Source organism: Rhinoraja longicauda, chromosome 5, assembly GCF_053455715.1.
Source record: "Rhinoraja longicauda isolate Sanriku21f chromosome 5, sRhiLon1.1, whole genome shotgun sequence".
Lineage (NCBI taxonomy): Eukaryota > Metazoa > Chordata > Chondrichthyes > Rajiformes > Arhynchobatidae > Rhinoraja > Rhinoraja longicauda.
Window position 1 is genome coordinate 1,166,041 of NC_135957.1, and position 16,767 is coordinate 1,182,807.

The following is a 16,767-nucleotide window of genomic DNA, read 5'->3' on the forward strand; positions in this document are numbered from 1 at the left end:
TGTGCGTGCGTGCGTGCGTGCGTGCGTGTGTGTGTGTGTGTGTGTGTGTGTGTGTGTGTGTCTATCTGTGTGTGTGTGTGTGTCTGGTGTGTGCGTGTCTGTATGTATATGTGTCTGTGTGTCTGTGTGCGTGCATCTGTGTGTGTGTGTGTGTGTGTGTGTGTGTCTGCATGTGTGTGCATGCATGTGTGTGCGCATGCATGCATGTGTATGTGCCTGGGTGTGCATGTGCATGTGTGTGTGTATTTGTGCGTGTGTATGTGTGCACACATGTGTTTGTGTTTATCTATGTGCGTGCATGTGTGAGTGTTTACATGTGTGCGTGTGTGCATGCATGTGTGTGTGTGTGAGTGTGTATGTGCATGTACGCGCCGGTGTGTGTGAGTGTGTATGTGCATGTACGCGCCGGTGTGTGTGAGTGTGTATGTGCATGTACGCGCCGGTGTGTGTGAGTGTGTATGTGCATGTACGCGCCGGTGTGTGTGAGTGTGTATGTGCATGTACGCGCCGGTGTGTGTGAGTGTGTATGTGCATGTACGCGCCGGTGTGTGTGAGTGTGTATGTGCATGTACGCGCCGGTGTGTGTGAGTGTGTATGCGCGTGGGCGTTCTGTAGCAAAAAAACCCTGCAGATGCTGGTTTAAATCGAAGGTGGACACAAAATGCTGGAGTAAATCAACGGGTCAGGCAGCATCTCGGGAGAGAAGGAATGGGTGACGTTTAGGGTTGAGACCCTTCTTCAGACTGAAGAAGGGTCTCGACCTGAAACGTCACCCATTCCTTCTTCTCTCCAGAGATGCTGCCTGACCTGCTGAGTTACTCCAGCAGTTTGTGTCTACCTGTATGTATTTTCTGCGTGTTAGTGTCTGTACACAAGAGCATGTGCAGATGTGCATGCGTCTGCCCCTGTGTACATGTGCAGATGTGCATGCGTCTGCCCCTGTGTACATGAAATAAAAGAAATATACAGTGGGCTGGTACTGGAAGGGCTGTTGGAGTATTCAGACACCCGCTAATCTAACTCTGTTGCTGGGGATTTACACGTTGTTCATGTGCGAGTGTGTGGTGTGTAGTTTGACCAGGCTTGACATCAATAGACAATAGGCAACAGGTGCAGGAGGAGGCCATTCGGCCCTTCCAGCCAGCACCGCCATTCAATGTGATCATGGCTGATCATTCTCAATCAGTACCCCGTTCCTGCCTTCTCCCCATACCCCCTGACTCCGCTATCCTTAAGAGCTCTATCTAGCTCTCTCTTGAAAGCATCCAGAGAATTGGCCTCCACTGCCTTCTGAGGCAGAGAATTCCACAGATTCACAACTCTCTGACTGAAAAAGTTTTTCCTCATCTCCGTTCTAAATGGCCTACCCCTTATTCTTAAACTGTGGCCCCTGGTTCTGGACTCCCCCAACATTGGGAACATGTTTCCTGCCTCTAAGGTGTCCAACCCCTTAATAATCTTATACGTTTCGATAAGACCTCCTCTCATCCTTCTAGCCAGCACCGCCATTCATTGTGATCATGGCTTCAACCCACTCAGGACTAGAGGGTGTGAGCTACAGGTTGAGGTTGAGCAGGCTGGGACTCTATTCCTTGGAGCGCAGGAGGATGAGGGATGATCTTATAAAGGTGTACAAAATCATGAGAGGAATAGATCGGGTAGACACACAGAGTCTCTTGCCAAAGGAAGGGGAATCAAGGACTAGATGATATGGTTTCAAAGTGAAGGGGAAAAGATTTAATATGAATCTGAGGGGTAACCTTTTCACACAGAGGGTGGTGGGTGTATGGAACGAGCTGCCAGAGGAGGTAGTTGAGGCTGGGAATATCCCAATGTTTAAGAAACAGTTAGACAGGTACATGGATAGGACAGGTTTGGAGGGATATGCGCCAAGTGTGGGCTGGTGGGACTAGTGTAGATGGGGCATGTCGGTCACCCATGGGCAGGTTGGGCCGAAGGGTCTGTTTGCACCTTGTATGACCCTCTGGCTCTCGATGACTCTACAACATGACAGGAACAGGCCCTTTGGTCCACGATGTCTGTCAAGAATCTGAAGAAGGCTCTCGACCCGAAACGTCGCCTATCCATGTTCTCCAGAGATGCTGCCTGACCCGCTGAGTTACTCCAGCACTCTGTGAAACGTCACCCATCCATGTTCTCCAGAGATGCTGCCTGACCCGCTGAGTTACTCCAGCACTCTGTGAAACGTCGCCTATCCATGTTCTCCAGAGATGCTGCCTGACCCGCTGAGTTACTCCAGTGTTCTTTTGCAAACTTATCTCCTCTGTCTGCTCGTGATTCCTTGCCCTCCATCCCCTGCACACCGTAAGCACTACCGTATCTAAAACATAGCACAAAAAGTAAGGACATTTGTGTTTGGTAGATTATTTCTTTGTTGTAACAATGCTTCTTGGCAATAAATCTTGTACCGTTGGAAAGCCTGTTTATTTCCCTTTTAAATGGTGCCACATTTGTAAGGAACATGCCTTTGTGGGATGAGCAGCAGAGCTGAGTATGTGGGTTGCGCCCATGAAAGATCTGCCAAATCTTCTCTGCCAATGCCAAACAGCTTATTCTGCCATTGACTCTTGTTCGGTGTTGTTTGGTGGATTGGATGATTGAAGTCTGAAGAAACAAGACATATTGGCAATTTAACAATTTATTCATTTAATAAACAGGAGCCTCAGTAGCGTGTGGAAGAACCATACACAGCCACAACAGCCTGGCACCTCCTCCTCATGCTGGTCACCAGCCTGGTCACACACTGTTGTGGGATGGCATCCCATTCTTCAACCAGCATTTGTCACAAGTCAGCCAACGTGGTTGTGTTGGTCACTCTGGCACGAACAGCACGCCCAAGCTGATCCCACAAGTGTTCAATGGGGTTGAGGTCAGGACTGCTGGCAGGCCATTCCATCCTCTCCACTCCCAAATTCTGGAGGTAGTCTCTGGGAAACCCTGCTCTGTGGGGGCGAGCATTGTCATCTTGGAGGATAGAGTTCGGTCCCAGACTGTGGAGATATGGGATTGCCACTGGTTGCAGAATCTCATCTCGATATCTCTCTGCGTTGAGATTGCCTCCAATGATGACAAGCCTCGTTTTTCCAGTGAGGGAGATGCCGCCCCACAACATCACACTGCCTCCACCAAAAGATGTTACTCTATCGGTGCAGCAATCAGCATAGCGTTCTCCGCGTCTTCTCCACACTTTGACCCTATGATCCAACTGCCGTAGGCAGAATCTGGACTCATCGCTGAACATAACGTTCCTCCACATGTTCAGGTTCCAGTACACGTGTTGCCGACACCAGTGCAAACGGGCCTGACGGTGAAGGGCAGTCATGGCAGGCCTCCTGGCAGTCCTATGAGACCGGAGATCGGCTGCGTGCAGTCTGTTCCGAATTGTCTGGGCAGAGAGCCGTCGGCCATATCGTCCTGCAAACCTTGACTGCAAATCTGTAGAAGACAGCCTACGGTTCCTAAGTGCTGACAGGGTGAGGAAACAGTCTTCTTCGGGTGTCGTCTTCTTGGGACGCCCACTTCGCGGCCTGTCTCTGACATCCCCGTTATATGGAACTTGGCCTTCACTTTGGAGATGGTACTAGGGCTCACTCCAAATAATGCCGCAACTTGGTTTTGCGGAACACCAGCTTGAAGTTGCCCTATCGCACAGGCCCTATCCAGATCAGTCAAACGTGGCATGCCGATTCTTGGAGCAGACACCGACTGACCACTGTAGCAGGGCCCATGCTCACAGATGCTGTCAATCAGGCACCTGATTGTCAGCACCTGGGGGTACCAGAAGCTCAAAACAAGAGTCAATAGCAACAGCAGAATAAGCTGTTTGGCATTGGCAGAGAAGATTTGGCAAATTTTTCATGGGCGCAACCCATATACTCAGCTCTGCTGCTCATCGCACAAATGCATGTTCCTTACAAATGTGGCACCATTTAAAAGGGAAATAAACAGGCTTTCCAACGGTATAAGATTTATTGCCAAGAAGCATTGTTACAACAAAGAAATAATCTACCAAACACAAATTTCCTTACTTTTTGTGCTATGTTTTAAAAGGTTCTTCAATGCCACTATCGTATCTGCCTCCACCACCACCCCCAGGCAGCGCGTTCCAGGCCCCCACCACACTCTGCGTAAAAAAAACCTGGCCCGGCACATCTCCTTTAAACTTTGCCCCCACTAATCTTCAAGCTGCGCCTTCTGGTCGTTGACATTTCCGCGCTAATGTACGGGGCTTCACACGCTCTGTCTGAAAGGCCCATTGAGCCGTGCTTTCTTCTGAAGCCGTGTTAGAATGCCTCCCACTTCAGACCCACACAAGGCCTCTCTCAAACCCTCTCAAATATCCTGCCAAACATTCCAGCCCCAGAGTTAACAGGCAGCTCTGAAAGTCAAATGTCAAACAATGGGCGCAGCGGTAGAGTTGAAATGTCAAAGACTAAGACTAAAGGGAAGAGTTTAAAATGGAGTTTTAACACAGTGAAGGTAAACACAAAATGCTGGAGTAACTCAGCGGGTCAGGCAGCATCTCTGGAGAGAAGGGATGGGTGACGTTTCGGGTCGAGGCCCTTCTTCAGACTGATGTCAGGGGAGGGACAAAGATAGGATGTAGTCGGAGACAGGAAGACCGGTGGGAGAACTGGGAAGGGGGAGGGGATGGAGAGAGAGGGAAAGCAAAGACTATCTGCAGTTAGAGAAGTCAATATTCATACCGCTGGGGTGTAAACTACCCAAGCGAAATATGAGGTGCTGTTCCTCCAATTTGCGCTGGGCCTCACTCTGACAATGGAGGAGGCCCAGGACAGAAAGGTCAGATTGGGAGGAGGAGTTGAAGTGCTCAGCCACCGGGAGATCAGGTTGGTTGAGACGGACTGAACGAAGGTGTTGAGCGAAATGATTGCCGAGCCTGCGTTTGGTCTCGCCGGTGTAGAGAAGTTGACAAGTTTTCTTCACACAGAGGGTGGTGGGGGCCTGGAACGCACTGCCAGGGGTGGTGGTGGAGGCAGATACGACAGTGGCGTTTAAGAAACTTTTAGATAGGCACATGGATATGCAGGGAATGGAGGGACATGGATCACGCGCAGACAGCAGAGGAGATTAGTTCAGCTTGGCAATAGCAAGGAATTGCAGATGCTCGTTTACCAAAATAAAAACCACAGAGTGCTGGAGTAACTCAGCGGGTCAGGCAGCATCTCTGGAGAACATGGATGGGTGCCGTTTCAAGTCTGTAGATGTGCAGCACAGTGGCACAGCTGATAGAGTTGCTGCCTCGCAGCGCCAGAGACCCGGGTTCCATCCTGACTACGGGTGCTATCTGTACAAAGTTTGTACTGTGTGTGACCTGCGTGGGATCGCTGGTCTGCGCGGACTCGGTGGGCCGAACGGCTTGTATCCATGCTGTATCTGTAAATTAAATTAAGATGTTCTCCAGAGATTCTGCCCGACCTGCAGTATAGTGCAGTCGGTTCAGTATAGTTTATTGTCAACGTGTACCGAGGTACAGTGAAAAGCTATGGTCCCGTCCTATCCAGCCAGCAGACAGACAATACGTGATTACAATCGAGCCGTCCACAGTGTAGAGATACAGGATAATGGGGATAGTAGAGATTTAAAAGTACGGAGCGATTTAAATGCCTGTTTACAAATTTGTTTCTGTGGCTAGCAAGCAAATAGGGTTGGGGGCCATCTTGGATCTGTTGGGCGCCATCTTGGATCTGTTAAGCGCCATCTTGGATCTGTTGGGCGCCATCTTGAATCTGTTAGGCGCCATCTTGGATAGGTTGGGTGCCATCTTGGAAGCTTCATGTACTGTACTGGTCAGTGTTAATCTTGACAGTGGTTTTTTTAACTAGACAGCACGCTCGGTTGCTCTCTGCTGAATACTAACTCACTTGGCATGTTTAATTTTTCTCTGTCCTTGGCGACCTCTGCTGCTCAGGACCTGCTCACTAACACTAGCCTGTCGAAACAGGTGAGTGTAAAATGCGTCCGCTTTTGCAGTCCGCTGCCGTCCACCGCGTCCGTTGTTGACTTTTCAGTTTTTTTTTATTGAGATGATCGTTGTTAATTGTTAATTGTCTGTGAGGTTGTTGCCTTTTGGGAAGTCTAGAATGGGCAGGACCTACACAGTGAATGTTAGGCTTCTGGGGAGCGTCGTAGAGCAGACGGATCTCGGAGTGCAGGTGCATGGTTTCTTGAAGGTGGAATCAGGTGGTCAAAAAGGCTTTAGGCACATTGACCATCATCAATCGAGAGCATTGAGTATAGAAGTTGGGAGGTCATGTTACAGTTATATAAGACGTTGGTAAGGCCGCGTGTAGAGTATTGTGTTCTGTTTTGGTCACCTTGTTATAGGAAAGATGTTATCAAGCTGGAAAGGGTACGGAGAAGAATAACCATGATGGTGCCAGGACTCGAGGAACTGAGCTACAGGGAGAGGTTGAGCAGGCTAGGACATTATTCCTTGGATCACAGTAGGATCACGAGAGAAATAGGTTGGGTAAACGCACAGAATCTTTTGTCCAGAGGGGTGGAATTGAGAACCAGAGGGCCTAGGTTTCAGGTGAAGGGGGAAAGATTTAATGGAAATCTGAGGGGTAACTTTTTTATACAAAGGGTGGTGGGTGTATGGAACGGGCTGCCGGAGGAGGTAGTTGAGGCTGGGACTATCGGAACGTTTAAGAAACATTTGGACAGGTACATGGATAGGACAGGTTTAGAGGGATATGGGCCAAATGCAGGCAGGTGGGACTAGTGTAGCTGGGACATTGTTGGTCAGCACGGCCAAGTTGGGCTGAAGGGTGTGTTTCCACACTGCATGACTCTATGACTATCGATCTATAGCTTCTTGACTACATGACTCTGACTATGGTTCTATGACTATATGACTCCATAATTCTGTGGCACTACGACACACACACAGATGAGCAGAGCAGATTGATGCCTTTATAACGAGAGGATTTGAGTATAGGAGTAAAGAGGTTCTTCTGCAGTTGTATAGGGCCCTGGTAAGACCACATCTGGAGTATTGTGTACAGTTTTAGTCTCCGAATTAGTGCAGCGTCGGTTCATGAGGTTTATCCCTGGGATGGCGGGACTGTCATATGAGGAAAGATTGGAAAGACTAGGCTTGGAGTTGAGAAGGATGAGAGGGGATCTTATAGAGACGTATAAAATTATAAAAGGACCGGACTAGTTTGATGCAGGAAAAATGTTCCCAATGTTGGGGGAGTCCAGAACCAGGGGGCACAGTGTTAGAATAAAGGGGAGGCCATTTAAAACTGAGGTGAGAAGGAACTTTTTCACCCAGAGAGTTGTGAATTTGTGGAATTCTCTGTAGGCCAAATCACTGGATGAATTTAAAAGAGTTAGATAGAGCTCCAGGGGCTAGTGGAGTCAAGGGATATGGGGAGAAGGCAGGCACGGGTTACTGATTGTGGATGATCAGCGGTGCTGGTTCGAAGGGCCGAATGGCCTCCTCCTGCACCTATTTTCTATGTTTCTATTTTCTATGATCAGGAGGCTAACTAGATTGGAGTTACGGGAAGAAATTGGATAGTCTTACGGAGGCGCTGTCTGATGAAAGGTGTTTACCTCTCCTTCTCCCCCTCGCAATGCAGAAGGAACTGGGCTCCAACGAGGACCTCTACCTCACCATAAGGAAGGTGAAGGAGCTGTCGGTGATCGACGGACGGCGGGCTCAGAACTGCGTCATCCTGCTGTCCAAGTAAGTGCAAAGAAGAGGCAGCCAAATGCAGTAACAAGGAACCCTAATGCAATCAAAAGCAACTGCAGACGCCGGTTTACACCGAAGAGAGACACAGAGTGCTGGAGTAACTCAGCGGGTCAGGCAGCATCTGTGGAGAACATGGATGGGTGACGTTTCACAGAGTGCCGGAGTAACTCAGAGGGTCAGGCAGCATCACTGGAGAACATGGATGCGTGACGTTTCACAGAGTGATTTGATTTTGATTTTAGATACAGCGCGGAAACAGGCCCTTCGGCCCACTGAGTCCGCGCCGCCCAGCGATCCCCGCACACTAACACTGTCCTACACACACTAGGGACAATTTTTACATTTACCCAGTCAATTAACCTACATACCTGTACGTCTTTGGAGTGTGGGAGGAAACCGAAGATCTCGGAGAAAACCCACGCAGGTCACGGGGAGAACGTACAAACTCCGTACAGACGGCGGCCATAGTCAGGATCAAACCTGAGTCTCCGGCGCTGCATTCGCTGTAAGGCAGGAACTCTACCGTTGCGCCACAGTGCCGCCCTAAGTGCTGGAGTAACTCAGCGGGTCAGGCAGCATCTCTGGAGAACATGGATGGGTGACGTTTCACAGAGTGCTGGAGTAACTCAGCGGGTCAGGCAGCATCTCTGGAGAACATGGATGGGTGACGTTTCACAGAGTGCTGGAGTAACTCAGCGGGTCAGGCAGCATCTCTGGAGAACATGGATAGGTGACGTTTCACAGAGTGCTGGAGTAACTCAGCGGGTCAGGCAGCATCTGTGGAGAACATGGATGGGTGACGATTTGGGTCGGGACCCTTCTTCAGACTGATTATGCAGGGAGGGAGCGGGGCAAGAAAGTATGAATATTGATTTCTCTAACTTCAAGAAACCCCGGCATTCCCTCTCTCTCCATCCCTCCCCCACCCAAATCGCACCAGCTTCTCATTTTCACCCAATAACAGCTCACATTGACCCTGTTTCCTTTATCATCGTCACTGTTTTGCATCTATTTCATTCATTGTTCTTTATCTCTCTCTACAACGCCGGCCATATCTCTTGTTTCCGCATGTGAGGCTGGGAAAGCACATCTCGGACCCACAGACCCTCAGCATAGGAGCACCGCAAGGCTGTGTACTCTCCCCTCTCCTTTACTCTCTCTACACCAACGACTGCACCTCCACAGACTCCTCTGTCAAGCTCCTCAAGTTTGCGGATGACATTACCCTGATTGGGCTGATCCAGGATGGGGAGGAATCTGCCTACAGAGGGGAAGTGACACAGCTGGCGTCCTGGTGCCATCGCAACAACCTGGAGCTCAATGCTCTCAAGACAGTGGAACTAATTGTAGACTTTCGAAGAGCTCCCCCTCCCCTCCCCCCACTCACCATCTACAACAACACAGTCACATCCGTGGAGACATTTAAGTCCTTTGGAACCATCATCTCCAGGGACCTTAAATGGGGGGGGGCCACCATCGACTCCACAGTCAAAAAGGCCCAACAGAGGATGTACTTCCTGCAGCAACTGAGGAAACACAATCTGCCACAGGCAATGATGGTCCAATTCTATACTGCTATCATTGAGTCCATCCTCACCTTCTCCATCATGGTCTGGTTTGGCTCAGCCACCAAGCACGACATCCGGAGGCTGCAACGGATCGTTCGCACAGCTGAGAAGGTTGTTGGCTGCAACCTTCCCCCCCATTGACCAACTGTACACTGCAAGGGCCAGGAAGTGAGCGGGCAAGATCATCTCTGACCCCTCTCACCCTGGCCACAAACTCAGTGAAGCACTTCCCTCTGGAAGGCGACTCCGGACTGTCAAAGCAGCCACAGCCAGACATAAAAACAGCTCTTTTCCACGAGTGATAGTTATACTCAACAACCAAAGTCTGTAGTCTCTCTTTGCTCTGGTTTCTTTCCACCCACATGTTTAGACCGTAATGTTGTATCCTTAATGTTTTAATGTTTTATGCTTTATTCTTAATTGTTCACTGTATGTTCGTTTTGTTACTTGCGAGCGGAGCACCAAGGCACATTCCTTGTATGTGTACATACTTGGCCATTAAAACTGCATCTGCAGTTATTTTCTTAACCCATTCCTTCTCTTCTGAGATGCTGCCTGACCTGCTGAGTTACTCCAGCATTTTGTGAATAAATACCTTCGATTTGTACCAGCATCTGCAGTTATTTTCTTACACTGGCCATTAAAACTGGTTCTTGTAACCAGTCTGAAGAAGGGTTTCGACCCGAAACGTCACCCATTCCTTCTCTCCAGAGATGGGCTGAGTTACTCCAGCTTTTTGTGTCTATCTTTGGTTTAAAGCTGCACCTGCAGTTCCTTCCTACACTATTATCCCTCCTAGTGTGTCAGTGTTGCACTCTGTTTGTGTCAGTGTTGCAATCATAACTCAGCAGTATCTCTATTTTCATGGCACGGTGTGTAAACAGCAAAGATGATATAACGCAACATCTTAAAAACCCATTAGAACATACACCGATCAGCCAAAACATTATGACCACTGACAGGCGAAGTGAATAACATTGATTATCCTGTTACAATGGCACCTGTCAAGGGGTGGGATATATTAGGCAGCAAGTGAACAGTCAGTTCTTGAAGTTGACGTGTTGGATGCAGGAGAAATGGGCAGGAGTAAAGACCTGAGCGACTTTGACAAGGGCCAGTGTAACAAAATAACTGCAGATGCTGGTACAAATCGAAGGTATTTATTCACAAAATGCTGGAGTAACTCAGCAGGTCAGGCAGCATCTCGGGAGAGAAGGAATGGGTGACGTTTCGGGTGCGGACCCTTCTTCAAACTGATAAGGGCCAAATTGTTATGGCCAGACGACTGGGTCAGAGCATCTGTGAAATGGCAAGGCTTGTGGGGTGCTCCCGGTCAGCAGTGGTGGGTACCTACCGACAGTGGTCCGAGGAGGGACAAACCACAAACCGGCGACAGACAGGGTGTTGGGCGCCCAAGGCTCATCGATGCGCGAGGGCAACGAAGGCTATCCCGTCTGGTCCGAACCGACAGAAGGTCGACTGTGGCACAAGTCACAGAAAATGTTAATGGCGGTCACGGGAGGAATGTGTCACAATACACAGTGCATCGCACCCTGCTGTGTATGGGGCTGCACACGGAGGACCAACAGCATATTAGGCGGGTGGTCACGATGTTTTGGCTCAGCAGGTCATAATGTTTTGGCTGATCGGTGTATCATCACTGGATTTAGACAATACGCGTTGCTCGGAGAAGCTCCCTGGCAGAGTTGGTTGCAAAGTGACTTCTGTTATGCGAGACTGTCTATGTTGAAAGACTGGAGCGACTAGGCTTGTATACACTGGAATTTAGAAGGATGAGAGGAGATCTTATCGAAACGTATAAGATTATTAAGGGGTTGGACACGTTAGAGGCAGGAAACATGTTCCCAATGTTGGGGGAGTCCAGAACCAGGGGCCACAGTTTAAAAATAAGGGGTAGGCCATTTAGAACGGAGATGAGGAAAAACTTTTTCAGCCAGAGAGTTATGAATCTGTGGAATTCTCTGCCTCAGAAGGCAGTGGAGGCCAATTCTCTGAATGCATTCAAGAGAGAGCTAGATAGAGCTCTTAAGGATAGCGGAGTCAGGGGGTATGGGGAGAAGGCAGTAATGGGGTACTGATTGAGAATGATCAGCCATGATCACATTGAATGGTGGTGCTGGCTCGAAGGGCCGAACGGCCTCCTCCTGCACCTATTGTCTATTGTCTATGGTCTAAGGCAAGCTCCCCCATTTAGTAAGGACATAGTAGTCCCGCTATTCCGGGAATTAACCTAGTAACCTACGCTGCACGCCCTCAATAGCAGGAATATCCTTCCTCAAATTTGGAAGGCCTTAGTTTCATTTTGTGCAGTACCTTATCTGGACGGCTACCGCGAGTCCTACCGTCAAAGCATCTCACTGCAAGTCCCTCCGGCAACACATCTCAGTGTTCTTTTCCACCGCTAGGTTGAAGCTGTCTAATGAGGAGATCAAGCGGGCTATCTTGCAAATGGACGAACAGGAGGACCTGCCCAAGGATATGCTGGAGCAGGTAAATCTAGGCTCCTGGTTCCCTGATGAACAATGCGCTTGGCGGTACACAGTGACGCGGTTGGTATAGACGAGTCTACGCTTGGTCTCGCCGATGTGCTGAGAAACAAGGAAGTCCGGGCAGACGCAGAGTGCTGGAAGCTCCCCCAGAACTCAGCGGGTCAGGCAGCATCTCCGGAGAGAAAGGATGGGTGGCGTTTTCGGGTCGGGACCCTCCGTCAGACCTCAGACCCTTTCCGTAGCCCGCGAAGAAGGGCTCGAACCCGAAATGTTTCCCGTCCATTTTCTCCAGAGACGCTGCCTGACCTGCTGAGTTACTCCAGCACTCTGTGTCTATCCTCGGAACTGCAGATGCTGGTCGGTTGAGGAAAGGTCCAATGACCTTTCAAGATGGAAAGGGTACAGAGAAGATTTACGAGGATGTTGCCTGGACTGGAGGGTCTTGGCTATCAGGGGAGGTTGAGCAGGTTGGGACTCTATTCCTTGGAGTGCTGGAGGATGAGGGGTGATCTTATAGAGGTGTACAAAACCGTGAGTGGAATAAGATCGGGTAGGCGCTCAGAATCTCTTGCCCAGAGTAGGTGAATCGAGGACCAGAGGACATAGGTTCAAGGTGAAGGGGAAAAGATTTAATAGGAATCCGAGGGGTAACTTTTTCACACAGAGGGTGGTGGGTGTATGGAACGAGCTGCCAGAGGAGGTAGTTGAGGCTGGGACTATCGTAAAGTTTAAGAAACAGTTGGACAGGTACATGGATAGGACAGGTTTGGAGGGATATGGACCAAACGCGGGCAGATGGGACTAGTGTAGATGGGACTTTGTTGGCCTGTGTCGGCAAGTTGGGCGGAAGGGCCTGTTTCCACGCTGTGTCACTCTATGACTGTATGACTCTAAACCCCCTCCCATTGTGGTGTCTTCCCCCCACAGCTCCTCAAGTTCGTGCCAGAGAAGAGCGACGTAGACCTCCTGGAGGAACACCGGCACGAGACCGAGCGGATGGCCAGGGCGGACCGCTTCCTCTATGAGATGAGCAGGTTGGTCACACCATCATTGTTCCCAATGTTGGGCGGGGCCCAGAACCAGGGGCCGCACAGTCCTAGAACAAAGGGGAGGCCATTTAAAACTGAGGTGAGAAAGAACTTTTCCACCCAGAGAGTTGTGAATTTGTGGAATTCTCTGCCACAGAGGGCAGTGGAGGCCAAATCACTGGATGGAGTTAAGAGAGAGTTAGATAGAGCTCTAGGGGCCAGCGGAATCAAGGGATATGGGGAGAAGGCAGGCACGGGTTACTGATTGTGAATGATCAGCCATGATCATAATGAATGGCGGTGCTGGCTCGAAGGGCCGAATGGCCTCCTCCTGCACCTATTTTCTATGTTTCTCTGTTTCAATGATCACGTAACGCCCCCAAAACCCCCGCTTCCATCCTGACCTTGGGGTACAATCACTTCCATTCTCTGCTCCTTCCTTTCCCAAAACGTAGTTGCCGCCTTACAGCGAATGCAGCGCCGGAAACTGGTTCGATCCCGACTACGGGCGCCGTCTGTACGGAGTTTGCACGTTCTCCCCGTGACCTGCGTGGGTTTTCTCCGAGATCTTCGGTTTCCTCCCGCACTCCAAAGACGTGCAGGTTTGTAGGTTAATTGGCTGGGCAAATGTAACAAAAATTGTCCCCAGTGTGTGTAGGATAGTGTTAGTGCGCGGGGATCGCGGGGCGACGCGGAGCCGGTGGGCCGAAGGGCCTGTTTCCGCGCTGTATCTCTAAATCTAAAAATCTAAAAAAATCTAGAAGGAGTTTAGAAGCATGAAGGGGAAGGACCTCGTTCAAATCTACTGGATAGTGAAAGGTCTGGATAGAGTGGATGTGGAGAGGATGTTTCCACTAGTGGTAGAGTCTAGGACCAGAGGGCCTTAAAGGACGATCCTCAGGAAAACCAACCTGCAGGAGAAGCTCATGTTGTCCTTCTATCGCTGCTCCATCGAGATTGTGCTGGCATACTGTATAACCACATGGTATGCCAGCTGCTCAGAAAAGGACAGGAAGGCCCTTCAGAGGGTCATCACGACGGCCCAGAAGATCATCGGCTGCTCACTGCCCTCCCTGGAGCACCTGTTCAGCCTACGCTGCCTCAGTAGAGCAGGCAAAATAATAAAAGATCCATCCCACCCCGGCCACCGTCTGTTTGTTCATCTGCCCTCTGGTCGACGTTTCAGGTCGATCAAATCCCGAACAAACAGACTTAAGAACAGTTTTTACCCCAGGGCCATACGAGAACTGAACACTACCTTTGCACTAGGCAACACCGTTAAAAAATCTTGTACTTAATATAATTGTATTTAATTGTATTTATGTATTTATTTGTTTTTGCATTTATTGCATATATGTTTGTACGCACCGTCAGGATTGGCTATTTTTTTAATTTCGTTGTACTCGTTGCAATGACAATAAATGAATATTATTATTATTATTATTATTATTATTATTATTATTGGGAAGGAGATGAGGAGGAATTTATTTTGTCAGACGGTGTTGAATCTGTGGATTTCCTTGCCACAGAGGGCCGAGGAGGCCAAGTCTTCGGGTATTGTTAAAGTAGAGATAGATAGGTTCTTGATCAGTAGATGGGCCATTCTTAGTCATGTGTGTGACCAGAAATTTGAAAAATTGTGGAATCCATCTCTTCTAATTCTGAAAACATTAAAGCTATATTGTTTTGTACTGTATACACGACTTATATACGTCGAAGTTTATCAAGTGAAATTTCTATATGTTATGCTGACAATGTTTGTTTAGGGTAAGAGGTCAAATAGGACTGGTCACGTGTGTGGCCGCATGAGGTCGATTGGTGGGCAAAATTAGAGCGCATGGTATTGGGGGCAGGGTACTGACATGGATAGAAAATTGGTTGGCAGACAGAAAGCAAAGAGTGGAGATAAATGGGTCCCTTTCAGAATGGCAGGCAGTTACCAGTGGGGTACCGCAAGGCTCGGTGCTGGGACCCCAGCTATTTACAATATACATTAATGACTTGGATGAAGGGATTAAAAGTAACATTAGCAAATTTGCAGATGACACACAGCTGGGTGGCAGTGTGAACTGTGAGGAAGATGCTATGAGGATGCAGGGTGACTTGGACAGGTTGTGTGAGTGGGCGGAAGGATGGCAGATGCAGTTTAATGTGGATAAGTGTGAGGTTATCCACTTTGGTGGTAAGAATAGGAAGGCAGAGTATTATCTGAATGGTGTCAAGTTAGGAAAAGGGGACGTACAACGAGATCTGGGTGTCCTAGTGCATCAGTCAGGCAGTGAAGAAAGCCAATGGAATGTTGGCCTTCATAACAAGAAGAGTTGAGGGGGTATGGGGAGAAGGCAGGAACGGGGTACTGATTGAGAATGATCAGCCATGATCACATTGAATGGCGGTGCTGGCTTGAAGGGCCGAATGACCTCCTCCTGCACCTATTGTCTATTGTCTATTCTCCCCATACCCCCTGACTCCGCTATCCTTAAGAGCTCTATCTAGCTCTCTCTTGAATGCATTCAGAGAATTGGCCTCCACTGCCTTCTGAGGCAGAGAATTCCACAGATTCACAACTCTCTGACTGAAAAAGTTTTTTCTCATCTTCGTTCTAAATGGCCTACCCCTTATTCTTAAACTGTGGCCCCTGGTTCTGGACTCCCCCAACATTGGGAACATGTTTCCTGCCTCTAACGTGTCCAACCCCTTAATAATCTCTGTGTAATCTCTTATCTCTGTGTACTAAAACACTCATTTGTTTGTTTGTTTGTTTCTGAACTACAGCGAAAACGGTACATGATAGCGCGACATTTTTAGGCCCATCTTACTCACCATCATCCCTTTGGTGCTAATGGAAGATGTTTCATTGAAATTGGTGTTATATTTTTTAAGTTATTCACATTTTAAAGTTTAAATCTATCTCCTCGGGAGGAAGGGGGGACGGGGTTGGAGGGAGGGAGGGGGGAGGGAGGGAGGGGGGTTGGAGGGAGGGGGGAGGGAAGGAGGATAAGGGGGGTTGTGGGGTATGGCGTGGGGGGGAGGGGAAGGGGAAGGGAAGGTGGGAAGAGGGGGAGGGGGAGGGGGAGAGGGAGAGGGGGGAGACGGGGAGGGGGGAGGGGAGGGGGGGAGAGGGAAGGCGAGGGGGGGAGGGTGGATGGGGAGATGGGGCAGTGGGAGAGGGAAGGGGAGAGGGAACGGAGGGGGGAGAGGGGAGGGGGTTGGAGGGAGAGGGGAGAGGGAAGGGGAGGGGAAGAGGGGAGGGGGTTGGAGGGAGGGGGAGGGGGACGGAGAGAGGGGGGAGTGGGGAGGTGGAGGGGGGAGGAGAGGGTGCTGCACCAATGCAGGAGAGGTTTGGGCCCAACGGGTCCACTTGTTCTAGTGTCCGTATAAGATCCCCTCCCGTCCTTCTAAATTCCAGTGTATACAAGCCCAGTCGCTCCATTCTTCCAACATACGACAGTCCCGCCATCGTGGCAAAGCGCAGCGACCGTCCCACCCCACCCCCACGGGGGAAGATCTAACCATGGTCCTGTCCTTCAACCCGCAGGATCGACCACTACCAACAGCGTCTACAAGCCCTGTTCTTCAAGAAGAAATTTGCCGAGCGGCTCGCCGAAGCGAAGCCAAAGATCGAAGGTGAGACCTTCAGAGGGTCAAGGCAGCGAGACATGCATCCGTCCAATTGGTATCGGCATTGGTTTGTAGAAACATAGAAACATAGAACACAGAACATAGAAAAACAGGTGCAGGAGGAGGCCATTCGGCCCTTCGAGCCAGCACCGCCATTCAATATGATCACGGCTGATCATCCACAATCAGTACCCCGTTCCTGCTTTCTCCCCACATCCCTCGATTCCGCTATCCTTAAGAGCTCTATCTAGCTCTCTCTTGAAAGCATCCAGTGAATCGGCCTCCACTGC

At 49.7% G+C, this 16,767-nt stretch overlaps 1 protein-coding gene across 1 annotated transcript in view; it reads left to right on the plus strand.

Moving 5' to 3' along the window:
• daam2 (dishevelled associated activator of morphogenesis 2) overlaps nt 1-16,767 on the plus strand; it is a 257,528-nt gene that overhangs the window by 181,619 nt on the left and 59,142 nt on the right. The window contains 5 exon segments of the mRNA XM_078399971.1: nt 5,954-5,986; nt 7,635-7,741; nt 11,745-11,829; nt 12,756-12,862; nt 16,395-16,483. Coding sequence (XP_078256097.1) covers nt 5,954-5,986; nt 7,635-7,741; nt 11,745-11,829; nt 12,756-12,862; nt 16,395-16,483 — 421 coding nt within the window.